This window comes from Castor canadensis, chromosome 8 (assembly GCF_047511655.1).
Source record: "Castor canadensis chromosome 8, mCasCan1.hap1v2, whole genome shotgun sequence".
Taxonomy (NCBI): Eukaryota; Metazoa; Chordata; class Mammalia; order Rodentia; family Castoridae; genus Castor; species Castor canadensis.
The window spans coordinates 138,328,259-138,343,258 of NC_133393.1; the positions used below are offsets into that span (position 1 = coordinate 138,328,259).

Sequence of the window (15,000 nt, forward strand, 5' to 3'; positions counted from 1 at the left end):
GTAGCTGTGTGAGTCTCCTTAGGATCTTCTTCTTCCTTGATATGTTTTCTGCTTGCACATGTAGACGTATTTTGGCCGGTAGTGAATACATGGAGAACCTCTTGGCCATTACAGAAAAACTTTTCCCTTCTGTTCTTCAGACCAGTTGGTGCACTGGGCCACTCTACAAGTTTCCCTTACTATGTTATATTTCATATTCATTGCACAATATTGACCTGTGGCTAAAATGTCTCCCCCCAAAACTCTACTAAGTTGTCCTTCTTAGTTAACCGAGAGAGACAGAGAAGTCATTCCTGAAACAATTATTTTCTTATATCTACCACAAAATAGATACCATTTGCGGGTGTCTAATATGACTTTGAAGACAGAAATGCAAACTACACAGTCTTGACTGATAAAATCTGCTGTCACTGTGTTTACTGCTACTCACTCTAATCCAGAAGACTCATATGTACACCAAAACATTCTCTTTGAAACTGCATGCGTTGTACAACTACATATTTTATACCTTCCCGTAACAGCTATTGGAGTCCTTTACGTGGATCAACCTTCTTTAAAAAGTCAGTTCCTTGTTGGGGTCTAAAATGAAGTGGCTCGCAGAGTATACTCAGTTCTACTCCAGCATGTCATATAATGTGGACGCAGTATAACTGAGTGCATTTTAGCAAACCTCGTATTGCATGTTTTTATGTATACGTTTTATAAAACTGATCAGATTTAGTAATCGCTTCTATTAAAGTTGAGTATGACTCTAAATTGTAATTCCCAAATTCATAACTCAAGTACAGCCTGATGAGTACCTAGTATCATCAATGTGGTCATTGATTTCCTCCCACCCTCGCCACTCTGTTGCTCATTACACAATAAAATGCTTTAAGACACTTCTAAAAGTGTGCTTGTACCTTCCACACAGGACCAAATAAAGAGAAGGAGGTGGGAACTGCACCAGCAAAAGGTGAGTTGGAGGGAGGGAGGGTGAGGCTGAGTTCAGCAACGTTAGGACCAGGAAGAGGTCAGTAATGACCGTCGTGGTGGACCCCTAGAATTTCTCCACATCCTCTTTCCTCACTGTGGTTTAGAGCTCTTCTTTTGCATCTTATCTGCATGGCCCAGTAGGCATAATGACAGATTAAAGCTTTGCTAAGTTTCCGTTGCTCACATTTCCAACAGAAAAGCAACAATGGTTTTAAAAATCGCAAGATATTTGCTGTGAGACGCCAACAAATTAATTGGTAGTTACCAAGTTTTCTGATGCATACAAAAGAAAAGAGGTGTTTGATCCTAGGATTATAGAAATTGGGAAAATTATCTGACTCACTCAGAGTTTTTTAAAGAAATTGAAATGTTTTCATATTAGTATATGAACTGTTACAGGTGCCACTAGTAATTTTGAAAGATAGCTTCTCACTTTGTTACACTATGCATTTGTGTAGATTTTTACGATGATTTATAGAGATTGAAAAGACAACCTTATTGCAGACATCAAGATGCTCTTTACTGAGTTGGAAACTCACTTATTCCTAAAATACTGATCTACATTTAGATTTTATAAATGAAGTGTTAGAAAAGGAAGAATATCATATTCTTCTGTGATTCCATGAAATACTAATTTTCATGGGAGTAAATTTGACAATTTTTCTTTATATGTTTGTATCATCATTTTGATATGCTAACTTTTTATTTGTATAATGAATAATGCAGTTTACCTTTTGGAATAATTATGTCCTGACTGCAACAAGAAGTTTCTTTTTCTGCTCAAAGGATGTTAAGTATCTCTGTTCTTGGTATGTCCTATTTAACCTAATTCCCGTGATATTATTGTCTCCTATATATTAGTAAAATGCTTTTTTTTCTTTCTTTCAGTACATTGGATCACTTTTCTTCAGCTAACTTGAACTGTCATAAAATGAACACATAATGGTAGTATACTCACTTTGTCCTTGACCTTTAGTGGCTCCCATGGATGGTAACATGAACACTTAGCTTAGCCATGTGAACCACAGTTTGAAGGTTATTTTCTTATGGAACGCAGACAATGCAAACTCCTAGGAACCTTTCCAGGAGATGGGTTCAAGGAGGTTTGGACATCCTGGCTGAAAGTATTGTAACAGTATTCTCAACAAGGCTGACAGAATACACCTTTGGTTCCAAATATGGAAGGGTGTTTGGACCAGGCTGTAAGGCTCAACCAACAGAGCCAGTGATATAATCCCAGAGGGCGAGCTGTCAAGGTTTAAACAAGCCTGCGCCTCACCCTTAATCTGAAAAGGTCATCACATTTTACTTGTATGTTTAAATAAGTTTCCTCTAAGGTAAAAGCAGCCAACCATCAAAAGCTCTTTTCTTTATGGAGAGCACAGCATGATGAAAGAAAAAGGCCAAATGACTAGCATATCCTGAAATTTGTAGCATTTTTCTTACATTTGCAGAAGATAAGCAAGCCCATAACCACACACTGTCCCACACCCAGGTTCATGACATTCTGTATATAGAGTTGCCCTATATACCCAGGAAGCCAAATCAATCTAGGAAGAAAGTGACATCCCTATATAAGGAAGGTAGGTAAATGGAAGGGCTTTTTTCTCCCTAAGTTTATAGTCATCCTCAGCTCTACCCACTTTCATCAGGGACAGGAAAACTCAAAGAAAACACCTAAGCAAATAGTAGTTGCAATAAATATCACTGTCTCGGTTAGAGAGGGCTAAGTGAGAATAATGGATGTCACTTCACTTTTCTCCCAATATTAACTAGAATGTTCTCCCCTGCTCTCTCTCCCTCCTCCTATTCTCAGTCCATCTAATTTTTTAACTATAAGGTTAAAAAAAAAAGTCAGGTTTCACTCCTTTGTTCGGCTTACCCTTGATTAACCTGGCTCATTTCCACCTGTCCTTCTTCCAGCTGACTTCTCTTAGACCTGTTGCTTCTGTCATTCACTCATTTCCACTTAATCACGTATTAACGGTTGACTCCTTTCCTCACCGGCTGTATGCCTTTTGGTGGTCAGGCACCATGCCTTAACACCTCTTTGGTCCCTCGTCTTATTCCCTCTCGTATCTGGCAGAGACCTCACATGACAATCACCCAATACATACTTGTAAAATGAATCCACAGTTGAGTTTCCATGCTGGCTTACCCACTGACCATACCAACAATGGTAATCAGAGTAGATTTTTATTTCCACTCAACAGGTTTGCTGACCAGGATGCATACTGGTAGTCAACAGGGGTTCAAAATGAATCAGTAGCACAGAACAGATGGATGACCTCTGCTGTAAGACCAGCTTGCTGAAAGCTACTGCACCTGGCCACGTCTGGTGATTAGCTCATTAGTTATCCTGGTTCCTTTCACTAGCATTCACTTTAACCAATCCTTTATCTAACTGAAGTATATTCAAGGAATAGATCCAAAGTATCACTTTGAAGAATGCTTTTCATAGTAGTGCAACCTTAACATCTTTCCCAGGTTGCTTGATTCTGAGACAGCATGGAAATGTAAAAAAATATAATTTAGAGATACATAGAGTAGTGGCAGAGTTGTTTGGTTCCAATTAAGTAGTGTTTGTGGTTAGATTTGCTAACCTCTTCAAGCTTATTTGAAAGCCTCTGTCTGGGAAATGGCTGATTTGCCAGGAAAGGGTTTTAATCTTTCTGCTTGTTTCCCTCTGGATTTGTTGTCCATCCAGCTATCCTGTTCCCTTAATACTGACCATTTTGTCCTGGGTCCCAGGCAAAGTCTCCTGCAATCGAAGCAATTGAGAAACAGTACAAAGAAATGTACTTAACCAAACAGCAAAACCAGAAATTAGATGTGTAAATCCCTTTTAGAGTGTAGTCACATTGGGAACCAACACCTTTATAAAATTGATGCTTCTGTGGCTTAGAATTCTTACAGAATCATTACAGGTGGCACATTAGTGTGATGCTAAGTATAGATTTTTTTCAATAACCTCAGTGGGGACAAAGACTTGCCTTTTATTTAAGCATTCACTTACTCAGCAGGTATTTAGGAAATGTAGCCTGTGGGCCAAGCATGAATCTGGGCCTGAAGTCCTATCTTCTTAGAGCCAAGTTTTGCTTTAGTGAGAATAATCATCAACAGAAGATGGTTATATTTCAGTTTGAGAAGCAGACAAAGGATCACAGAGGGCCTTGTGTAGAGAATAAAGTGGTTGATCGAGTATGATTCTATCTTTCTTTGGTCAACCGGCATCCAACCATCTTATGTGTGAACACAGGGAAATGAGACTGGGACTCTTTGGGATCTTAATAGTTGGCTCTACAGGAAGTTCCCAAAGTGGTTCTGTGCCTGGTCCCAAAAGAGCTAGCAGCATTAGAATCAGAGATTACCTTGAAAGTCAAAACTCAGTTTGATGCCTAAGTCTGAGGTTTAAAAAAAACTTCATTTTTAAAAATCTTATGGGTTTAGAGAGTATATTTTTGGGGAAGACCAGTTGGGACAGTTCCTGCTTCTTTTTGGTTTTCTTCCAGAAAAATAATAGCTTTGGGTATTCACTTCAAGGGAAATATAAATTTACTTTTTTTCCCAGGTATTAATATTACCATATAAACTCTCCTGATTGACCCCTGTGTATTAAATAGCTCACCTAACCAGACATGAAGAGTCTTCCTCTGGCATGAATGTGGTTGGCAGATGATGAGGAAGTGAACCAGCAGATATTCGAACATACATTCTCTTAAATGATGCAATATTTCAAAATTAGAAGAATGACCAATTTTTTGTTCTTCATTCAGGTTCCTTTACACCTGCAATAACATTTTCTTGGTGTTTTTTTACCAGCAATGATAACATTTTTATGTAATTTACCTTTAGGTGTCAATCAACCATCTACTAAAATGTGTGCCTTTTCTATGTATTCTAATTTCATTATTTCTTGGTAATGAACTTTGTTGAAAACTAATATCACTGTATTTTTCAATCCTAGGGCACAGCCATTGTAGGATACAACATTAATTTAGCAGGTTTGGGGGGAAAACTCGTTAAATATACATTTTTTATAAAATGAATACTAATTTCATAAACATCAGTGTGATGGCATGTGTCTCTCATGAAGAAAATGTGATAAATTAATCAAATGGTAGACATGGTGGTGCATGCCTGTAATCCCAGCTATTCAGAAGTAGGAAGTAGAAGAATCAAGGTTCAAGGACAGTCTATGCAAAATTAGAGAGAGACCCTATTTGAAAAACAAGCTAAAAAGCAAAGGACTGGAGATGTGGCTTAAGTGGTAGAGCACTTGCCTGAGGCCCTGTTTTGTTCAATCCCCAGTAACCTGCACCTCACACACGCACGCATGCATGCACGCACTCTCACACACACATTAAATATTTTAAAACATGATAAATTAATGTTAACCATTGTTCCTGTCTTCCATGTGCTGTCTTTGTTGTTATTTTGGTCACATATACCAATATTTACTACAACCAATTACTCATGGATTTGTCTACCTCAAAAAAGATATCATACCAGTATTTAATGGATATTTGTTTACAAGTCACATTAATTTTTATTTTACATACTTTTGATCTTTATTCTAAAATCTTAGCAATTGTCTCAAGTTTATATACTTTAAATTCTTAATTTAAACAGGCAATTTAAAATAAACTATAGACAAAAGTAATTTTTTCCCTACAAGAGTCCAGAAGGTTTCAAGAATCTGGGGTTCCTGCCATTCCACAGCAGGCTCTCCCACATCCCCAAGTGTTTTTGTACATGCCCCTGATACCCAAGGTGGGATCTCTCCCTAGGTCTGCTCTCCAGGAGTTCTTTGCTAGAAACTTCAGTTGTTTAAAAAAATCATTTTTATATTTTTCCCATGACCTCAAAACAAGCACAGGTCTGCTTTGATGAATTGCACTTGTATGTGGCAGGGGGAGATGGCCTCTTGTTCCCAGGCTGTGATCTTAAGGTATGTGACAGCCCAGGAAGGCAAAAGCAGATGTGTAGGTTTTCATTATAGTCATTTTTCTGTTCTTACTGATTTTTGTGGTGCTAGGAATTGAACTCAGGGCCTGATGTATGCCAGGTAAGAACTCTACCACTGAGTCACATCCTTACTCCTCAGATTTTTGAGACAGGGTCTCACTATGCAGCTCAGGTTGGCCTGGAACTCACTGTGCTGTCCAGGCTGGCCTCAAATGTTTGATTCTCCTGGCTCCACCTCCTGAGTGCTGGGATTACAGGCACTGGGATTACAGGCATTTGTTATGACACTCTGACTGTAGTCACTTTTAAATAGAAAAAAAAAGAAATATTAATTGCGTACTGTATTTTTTGTTTTGTTGTGTTTTTGGTAAGGTGCTATGTCTTTCATGTTATTAAATTGCACACAATCTGAAAAATTTGCATATTCAATTTCCCTGCCAGCATAGAACCTGGTTTCCATAGTAGGTAGGAACCATCCCACACTTCAGACTCTTCAAATTCAGCAGAATTTGACTGGAAAACTTTCCTGTTTATATAGTTATATAGTTTTATATTTTGAAGTTCACGCTTTTGCTAGAGCTTTTAGTGCAAAATAATTATCATTTATACAACACAAGTCTTCATGTCTTGAAAAGGAAGGGGCGAAGTTTCCAGTAGCACCAAATGCCTCTTTAAGCATCTAAAATATGAACTCTGCTGCTCAGATATTTTAGGAAAGAGGGATGTCAGTGCCTCTGAAAGACATTTTTGAATTTTATAAATGTGCAAAAAAAATAAATAACAAGAAATTGTACAGTATTGGCTGATATTTTAATACATTCTTGGGGAAAATGCTTAGAGAGCTCCTAAAATAATCCCTGGTAAACTTAGTAAGACAAATCAGTTCATTTTGACTTTCGTTTCTTAAATACAGAAAAGGAACTGTGGGATTTTCTGGGTGAAATAAATTCTCACACCAGTACCTACCGGCTTTTACCTTGTGTCCAAATGAGTATGACGTATGAATTACGTCTGTCACTGAGTTCGGTCATGAAATAAGACTTGAAAAACACCTCCACTGTTGACTCCAACAGGGTTTGACTTTCAGCATCAATTTTTTCCTGCCATACAGTCACTTGCACTTTTTCATCTCCATTTCCATTGGGATTCTCTGACTCTCCTGTCTTTTGTTTCCTCCTTTTTGGCTTTATGACTGAACTATTCAAGTTTAACCTGCAGGTGCAAAGTCTTCGAAGGCTTTCTCAGCAGTCAAAAATGCTTTGTGTAGTTTTTTTGTTTCTCTTCTTTTTCAGACTTCTCTTTTCTCAGGTTACTTGGGATGAAGTCCTTTTCACCTTGACTTTTCACTCCTGTTTCTTGTTTCAGAGGAAGAAGAAGTGTCCCCGCCTAGCGCCCTACCTCCAGGTTAGGATGCTCCCTGCCCTGTCCTGCTTGTCACTGGTTAGCAAAGTAGGCACCTTGCTGGGTCAGCACCAAGAGGGAAAGCATCGGCTTTAATGATACTAACTGTTGTGTTACATGAGAAACTTTCGAAAGGAAGCCTTCTTTGTGAAATAAAGATAATTAAGACTAGTAAATCTTGGGTATAAATTTTAGGTGCATGAACTGAGGACATGGCTGAAGTGGTAGAGCACTTGCCAAGCAAGCACTAAGCTCTGAATTCAATCTCCAGTAAAAAAAACAAAAAAGGAAGGCCAAAAATGTTTGTCTTCTATTTCCATTGATACCCATTCGTATTCCTCTTCCCCTGTTCTTTAAATTTAGATGATCAGAGTTTTAAATTGTATCATTAGTTTTAAAGAAGAAATATACTTTCATAGACATTCTCATAGTTGGAGTGCTATGATTTTCCAATCAAGTCAACTTAGAGTTTTTCTCTCCATCACCAAAAGAGACAGGGTTTGGGAGACTCTTAGAAGGTTGAAGTCAGCACTCCACCTCCATCCTTTTTCCCACACCTTTGCATCCTCCAAATCGTGCTTTCCTTTCAGGCTTGGGTAGTCGAGCCCTGGAGAGAAAAGATTCAGGTGAGCGCACACCAGGACAAAGCATCCTGACCCCATCCTAATACAGTGACTAATGACCTCATTTTTTGAAGCTGTACTGATTCTAATCCTTGTTTTATTCCATTTGCAGCTTTTACAAAAGCAATCTTTCATTACATTTCCTCTTATAAGAAAACTAATGTATTGAGAAACAATTAATTTTGCATGAAACACACATACACGTTCAAGAATCTAGTCACATACACCACAGGTTTGTTTGTTTGATTACAATTATCAATTTTAACATTTAACAAATATGCAGAGATCAAGTCTCCATTCCTGGAACATGCTAAAGTTATAATAATTCACCATTGCATAGAACTTAAAATATAGTTGATAAAACACATTCCAATGCAACCTATCAGTTATAGCTAAAATTCTGAGATTATCTAGTCATTCATTCATCCAACAAATTTGTGCTATGGGCCCAATATGATCCTCTTTGGGGCCTCTTGTGGCCAGCCAGTCTTATAGGCACTGCATGTATAGAAGTGAACAAAACAATAAAATACCTATCCTCCTGTTCTAAACATCATAGACACACATAACACTCACTTTTAATATTAACTTGAGATTAAACAATGCATAATCATGAAACTACTTTGCTTAACTTCTTTGTGAAAATGGTCTCTCATGGTTAGAAATATCTAGCAATGAGCATGATTAATACATTAAAACTAAAATAATTAAATATGCACCTTCCTTATTTCCAAGAAATGTTAACAAGTAGAAAGTTGGCACACCATGCGTTTTTCCCCAGTTATTAAGTGGCTAAATTTGAACTCTGCATTCAGCTCAGAGGCAGAGGGAGTTTCTGTCTGCAGTTCTTTCTCCTGCCCTACCCAATGAATGACTGCAGACTAATATCGACCAAATACAAACTAGAAAATGCGAAGTAAGCTTCATTTTCAGCTTTTCTGTCTTCTGGTTTCTTTTTTTCTTCTTGATTTTTGTTGGTGGTGGTTTGTTTGTTTGTTTGTTTGTTTTCCTCTTTGCAGGACAATCCTCCTAGTCTTTAAATTTGAACCCACAGGCCATAATCCTGTTACTTACTTGGAAAACTATGGCCACGTCTACACAACATGAATACAATTGTCCAATGACAGGACAGTAAGGCCTCCCAGGCCTGGCCGTGCTCTCTGATCCTTGTCAGACAGCTTACCCTTAAGCTGGTCCATCTCTTCCAGATTACAGAGTTCTGTTGTATAATTTGGCCCACAACTCAGTCACCAGATTGTTGATTGACTGTGTTCACCAGCAAGGGGACAGACAGGACCGGGAAACAAAGGCAGAATTAACGACTTACCTGAAAAGTTTCACTGTTTCCAGGAGTTAGAAAATGTTCCTTCGTCGGGCCATGAAGTGACATCCCTGTTAAGAATGGAAATCTGTCCCTCTCTATTGATGGCTGTTGGAGTCAGAAAGAATAATGTTATGTTTATCTAGGTTTATTAGACAAGGAAAAGAACCAGTGTTGATGAGAACAGCAAACTCAGGTAAGTCTGCCTAAGAGGAACCCAGCCCAGAAATGACCCGTTTCCTCCTTTCTGCTTACTAGACTGGTCTCTTAGTGAGCCACCTGCAGGTGGAGAAGAACAAGATAAGCAAAATGCCAACTCTCAGCTGTCCACCCTGCTCATTGAAAAACCTCAGTCGGGAACAGTGAAAGTTGGTGAGTACCCAGCATTCAATTTTCCCTTTTCCTTGTGTGTGTGTGTGTGTGTGTGTGTATTTGTGTTTTGGTTTTTTGGTTTTTTAGTTTTTGGTTTTTGGTTTTTGGCAGTACTGGGGTTTGAACTCAGAGCCTCATACTTGCTACACATTCTAACGATTCACTCTACCAACCGAGCTACTCTACCAGACCAAGCCCTTTTCCATTCTTCTTGAGGTGAGATTCACATATCATAAAATCAACATTTTAATTTTGAAAGATTTGAGAAGTTCCATAGCACTTAGACATTCGCAGTGTTGTGCAAGCACCACTTCTAGCTAGCTTCAGAGCATTTCCCTCACCCAAAATGACCCCATACCTCACTAAGCATTCATACATATTGTCCCCTCTTCCCCAGGCCCTGTCACTAATCTGCTTTGTCTCCATGCATTGACCTATTCTAGATAGTTTATATAAATGGAATCATATACTACGTGGCTGACTGCTTTCACTTAGTGTAATGGTTTTGCGGTCTGCTCACATTACCAGCACTTCATTTTTTATGGTCCAATGATATTCCATTTTGTATATACTAAATCTTGCTTTTTATTATGTATATGTACTAAATCTTCCCTCCATAAACCTCAACTGACAAAGTGAGTGACACCTATATTTCAATACCCTTTAGCACACAGAAGTCCAGTGCGTGGACCAGGGAGCCATTTGGCTTGGGTTCAGATCTTGGTTCTACTTTTTGCCACTGTGATGGGCCATTTAGCCTCCTTATGCCTCAGTTTTCCCATCTGTAAAATGAGAGCTAATAATAAGACCTGCATGTGAAGAGCTTTGAACAGTACCTCACATAGCGTAGAGCTTTAGCCAGTGTCTGCTGTTGCTATGATACAACCCATCCCACAATGTGATCACAATGATTATGGTGTGCTCTGTCAGACACATTGGTCGGCCTCAGAAATAGCCATTCAAAAATATTAACTACACACGTCCCATTTTTTGACACTGTGCCAAATACTGAGTGCAGTTTATGAGTACTCAGTCTAAAGAGAGGAATAGGCAAGAAGAAATTAAACAGATAACCACAAAAGCCACCTGACATGAAGGCAATAGACAGGCAGGGCGCTGAGCTACAGAAGAACTTAGGGGCTCAAAAATCTGCACTAGACAAATTCATATAAGAACTATGTTAGATTCAGAATCAGAGGTTGATACTTACCAAATATCATGCAAATGAGCACATAGCTAACTATATTCCAGAATTACTTCTTTCAGGTCTAGCATGTAGAAGGGCACTTTATGCAAACAGAAATGCTGGCTCCTCTCATGTTCCTGTAAGACACTGAAGTGCTGGGCTGGTGGCCAGGCTACTTTTGATGTCTGAGGCCTAATCAGTCAATACACAGAGAGTTGACTCAAACACATCCGTTTCATTTAGTCATATAATTCCAGGCTTCCCATCACCTTGCATAACTAAAAAGATGTAAGGAAAAAGTCCATACATATATTTGTCTTCATTTTTATTCCATATGTATGTAAATCCACATATAAGAATTATTTCTACCAATTTCCCCATTACTCTTTTTTCCCCCCTCCATAAATCTCAAAAGCAAAACCTCCAGGGAACTCCTCAAAAAGCAGGGACAATGCATTGCACAATTTTGTAGTCTACGAGGTGTGGACTTGTGTCAACTTCTTCCAGTTAAAAGCAAAACAAATGGCAGTTTTGAAGCCACAAGTTGAATCCCTTGTGTTTTTTCCTAGGTGAAAACATCACCTTTATAGCCAAAGTCAAGGCTGAGGATCTTCTTAGAAAACCCACGATCAAGTGGTTCAAAGGGAAATGGATGGATCTGGCCAGCAAAGCTGGGAAGCATCTCCAGCTGAAGGAAACCTTTGAGAGGCAAACTCGGGTAGGGCCATGAACCCCTGGCTCAGGGGTGCAGCTAGCTCATTCCTCCGGTGTGGATAAGAAGCCATTTCTGGTTTAGTTTTGAGAGATTCCAGTTCCAGAAAACTCTCTGGAGTTACCATTCCTAACATCTTCATTTTTTCAATTGTCTTCCTGTGCCAAGGATCAGTGGGTCATATTTATCTTCCTATGTTGAGACTGCTGGTATAGGACTCCAAGATACAGTCATGGGAGGGGGCGGGGGAAGGGAGAGAAATGACCCAAACATTGTATGCATATATGAATAAAAGAAAAAAAAGATACAGTCATTTGTTTAAACCAATGCTGAGGGATCTTGTAAATAACTGAAAGACAGCTCTACAGTATGTTGGATGCATTTCGTTGTAGACATACACGTTCGAGATGCAGATTATCAAGGCCAAAGAGAATTATGCAGGAAACTACCGGTGTGAGGTCACCTACAAGGATAAGTTTGACAGCTGTTCGTTTGATCTTGAAGTGCACGGTAAGAGAGCTTCTTGCCTAAATAAATTCTTTTACAGGGTGGGAAGTGATGGAGAAAAATGTCATTTAACACTATGAGATTTGAGGGGGCAGGCAATTTTTCCTTTAAAATTGTGTGTTTTCTGATTATGGTAGTTTCAGTAATGATGTTACTGAATGATGATGTTATTATGGGATAATTTTAAAGTGGGATCTGGGAAGTTTTATAGTTAAGAATCTCTTGTTCATGCTATCTGTATTCCTTCTCTCTGCCAGATAAGGGATGATGGCATTTTTGCTGCTAGTGAATGTACTAGTTTCACTGGGGCCACTTTCCCATGCAGGTATAAGGAGAAAAGTCTTAAGGTATAAGGATGTTAGGATACCCAGGAGCTTTATCAGGCCTAATGTAAGATATGGAAGTTCTCTATCTGTATTGTTCCATGTACTGCCCCTGATAGGGATAAATGTAAAGAGGTATATTTATGTTTGGGAAAACTCTGCTTTTATAACTATACAATGGGCAAGAAGACTTGGCAACAAAGATTGTAAACTTTAGATGAATTCACCAAAATGCAATGTAGCTGCAAAAGACAAACAAAGCTGCTGTGATTTAAAAAGGGGCTATTACAAGGGGTATACAATCCAATTCTACACTTCTCTCCTGTTCCATACTTGGAGTGAGGGTGGTGAAGTGGCTTAAGTGATAGAGCACCTCCCTAGCAACTGTGAGGCCCTGAGTTCAAATCCCAGTGGCCATGGGCACCACACCTAAGCCTGGTGCCCTTCTGGAGTAGGATAACCAGGTGGAAGAATCCAGAAACCATGCCCTGTCCAGCTTAAGTGTGTGAGTTAAGGAAGGCAAGCGTACATGGCTTGTGGTAGAGAGGGGAAGGGCTGTTACACAAAAGAAGGAAAAGTCATTTTCATGTATTCAAGAGGCATTTAGTACTGGGTATGATGGTACATGTCTGTAATCCCAGGACCCAGGAGGCTGAGGCAGGGGGATCATGAGTTCAAGGACAGCCTGGGCTACATAGCAAGGTCAAGGCTATAGTGAACACTGTCTCAGATGAAAAGAAAAGGCAGCAGCATTTAGGCAGACTAGAATCAAAGGTAGAAATGATGAGGGATTGAATTTGTCTTAACATCAGGATGAGCTATTTCATTTAGATAGATCTGTGTAGACAGCCTGAGGCAGTCTTGAGGTTTCTAGTCTGAGAGAGATCAAGCAAGGCCTGAATGATCATGGGTCAGGATGCTATTGAGACTTCTGTATTAAGTAGGAATGTGATCCCAGGCATGCTGCTTTACCCTGGCCAGATTTCTCTGAGGAACTTCTGAAGGGCTTTTCAAGGCATTCCTCCCTGAGCTGATAGGTCAAAATCTCCAGCAGAATGTTTTTTAAGTTCCTTGGGTGATTCTAGTGGGCAGGCAGGTGGAATGGCAAACATAACAAAGTAACCCCTGAAGTCCCTCTGTTGGCCCTTTATGTGGGAGAATGAGGAGTGATGCTCAGTTCCCCACCCCCCTAGGAAGACAGCCATCCCCCATCACCTAGCACTCTTCTATCTGAAGACTCCCCACAGCTTATAAAAGAACTGAATGCAAAATTGCCTTCTTAATGAGTTTTTATTTTATTGTTTTCTTTCCTTTCAAAGAATCCACTGGGACTACTCCAAACATTGACATCAGATCTGCCTTCAAGAGAAGGTAAATTCAAAAGGGAAATCTAGACAGTTTTTGTATAAAAAGGAAGTGGAGGGTTTTTAAATGCACCTCCCTTCCTGTATACTCCGTATTCTAAAGAGAACACTCCATTTCACTGTAGTCAAACCCATCACATACTGAAACATGGCATTGCAGAAAACACTTGAGTTTAATGCCCAATTAAGCATGTGTTTAGAATGTCCTTGTCACTGGAAGATCATTTTTGCAGGTCTCATGGTTATCTTAGAAAGATACACTTTCAGGCTAGTCATAGGTGACTTCCTCCTTAATTGCATTATTTTCCACAAAATGGCTAAAGAAGATATGCAAAATGACACATTTCATACAACATTCATTAAGTAATATCAGAAAATTCTTATTTATATTACATTTCACCTAGAACTCACTTATGGAGCAACTCAACCATGTGCCCCCCGCAAAAAAACCCCACAAATAACTACTTACTGAAGTTAGCACTTTACAATATCGTATTATCCTCATGAATAGACAGCCCACTGAATCTTTGGCATTAAAAATACTGCAGAAATTTAGATACGTATTTGATTTATTTTTTTTGCAACAGCCAAGGCTCAAAAATCAGGGAGTCAAGGAAGAAAAATGAATTTTTTCTAAGCTCTGAGACTTCCACATTTAATGATGCCATTATATAAATCTTTAAGAGAGTAATTTTTTTTCTTCCTGACACCAAGTCTGCTTACAGATATGTTAAATAAGGAAAATCATCCCAAATTATAAAACACCTGATTATTATGAAACATCATCTCATTATTATAAAACAATGATTTAGTCTATTAATGAAAGGCACATTCCCCCCAAAAAATTATGAGTAAACAAAAACTTCAATTACTTTTTAAAGATATTGAATGTTATCTGATCAGTCAATGGTACTTTTTTATTTGAAAAAAGTTCAAACTTTCAAATCCTATCGTGCTTTCTTTCTCCCTTCTTCCTTCACCCCATACTTAGCAGACACATAGGTCTAAAACTCTGCTCATGCAACATCCAAGTGTATTTTAGGAGAGAGAGAGAAAGACATGATCTACTGTTTTGTGCTTTAAAAGAATAAAAATGTGCTTACATCAAAAGGCCCCAGATACCTGCTATTTTCCCGAAGTTTTGAAATCACATTGAGTTTCATTCTTATGACTTACATGTTTTACACACTGTTTTTAACCCACAGACTCCTTTCTTAGAAACCATAACTAACATTTGTAAAGAGCAGG

The 15,000-nt window shown here is 38.8% G+C and overlaps 1 protein-coding gene across 10 annotated transcripts in view; it reads left to right on the forward strand.

The window, feature by feature from the left end:
• Mybpc1 (myosin binding protein C1) overlaps positions 1 to 15,000 on the forward strand; it is an 80,587-nt gene that overhangs the window by 18,214 nt on the left and 47,373 nt on the right. For all 10 annotated transcript variants that reach the window (XM_074084226.1, XM_074084233.1, XM_074084227.1 and 7 more), the window contains exons 3-9: positions 914 to 955; positions 7,309 to 7,347; positions 7,935 to 7,970; positions 9,547 to 9,660; positions 11,416 to 11,564; positions 11,951 to 12,068; positions 13,708 to 13,759. In XM_074084226.1, coding sequence (XP_073940327.1) covers positions 914 to 955; positions 7,309 to 7,347; positions 7,935 to 7,970; positions 9,547 to 9,660; positions 11,416 to 11,564; positions 11,951 to 12,068; positions 13,708 to 13,759 — 550 coding nt within the window. The remainder of the gene's footprint in view (positions 1 to 913; positions 956 to 7,308; positions 7,348 to 7,934; positions 7,971 to 9,546; positions 9,661 to 11,415; positions 11,565 to 11,950; positions 12,069 to 13,707; positions 13,760 to 15,000) is intronic.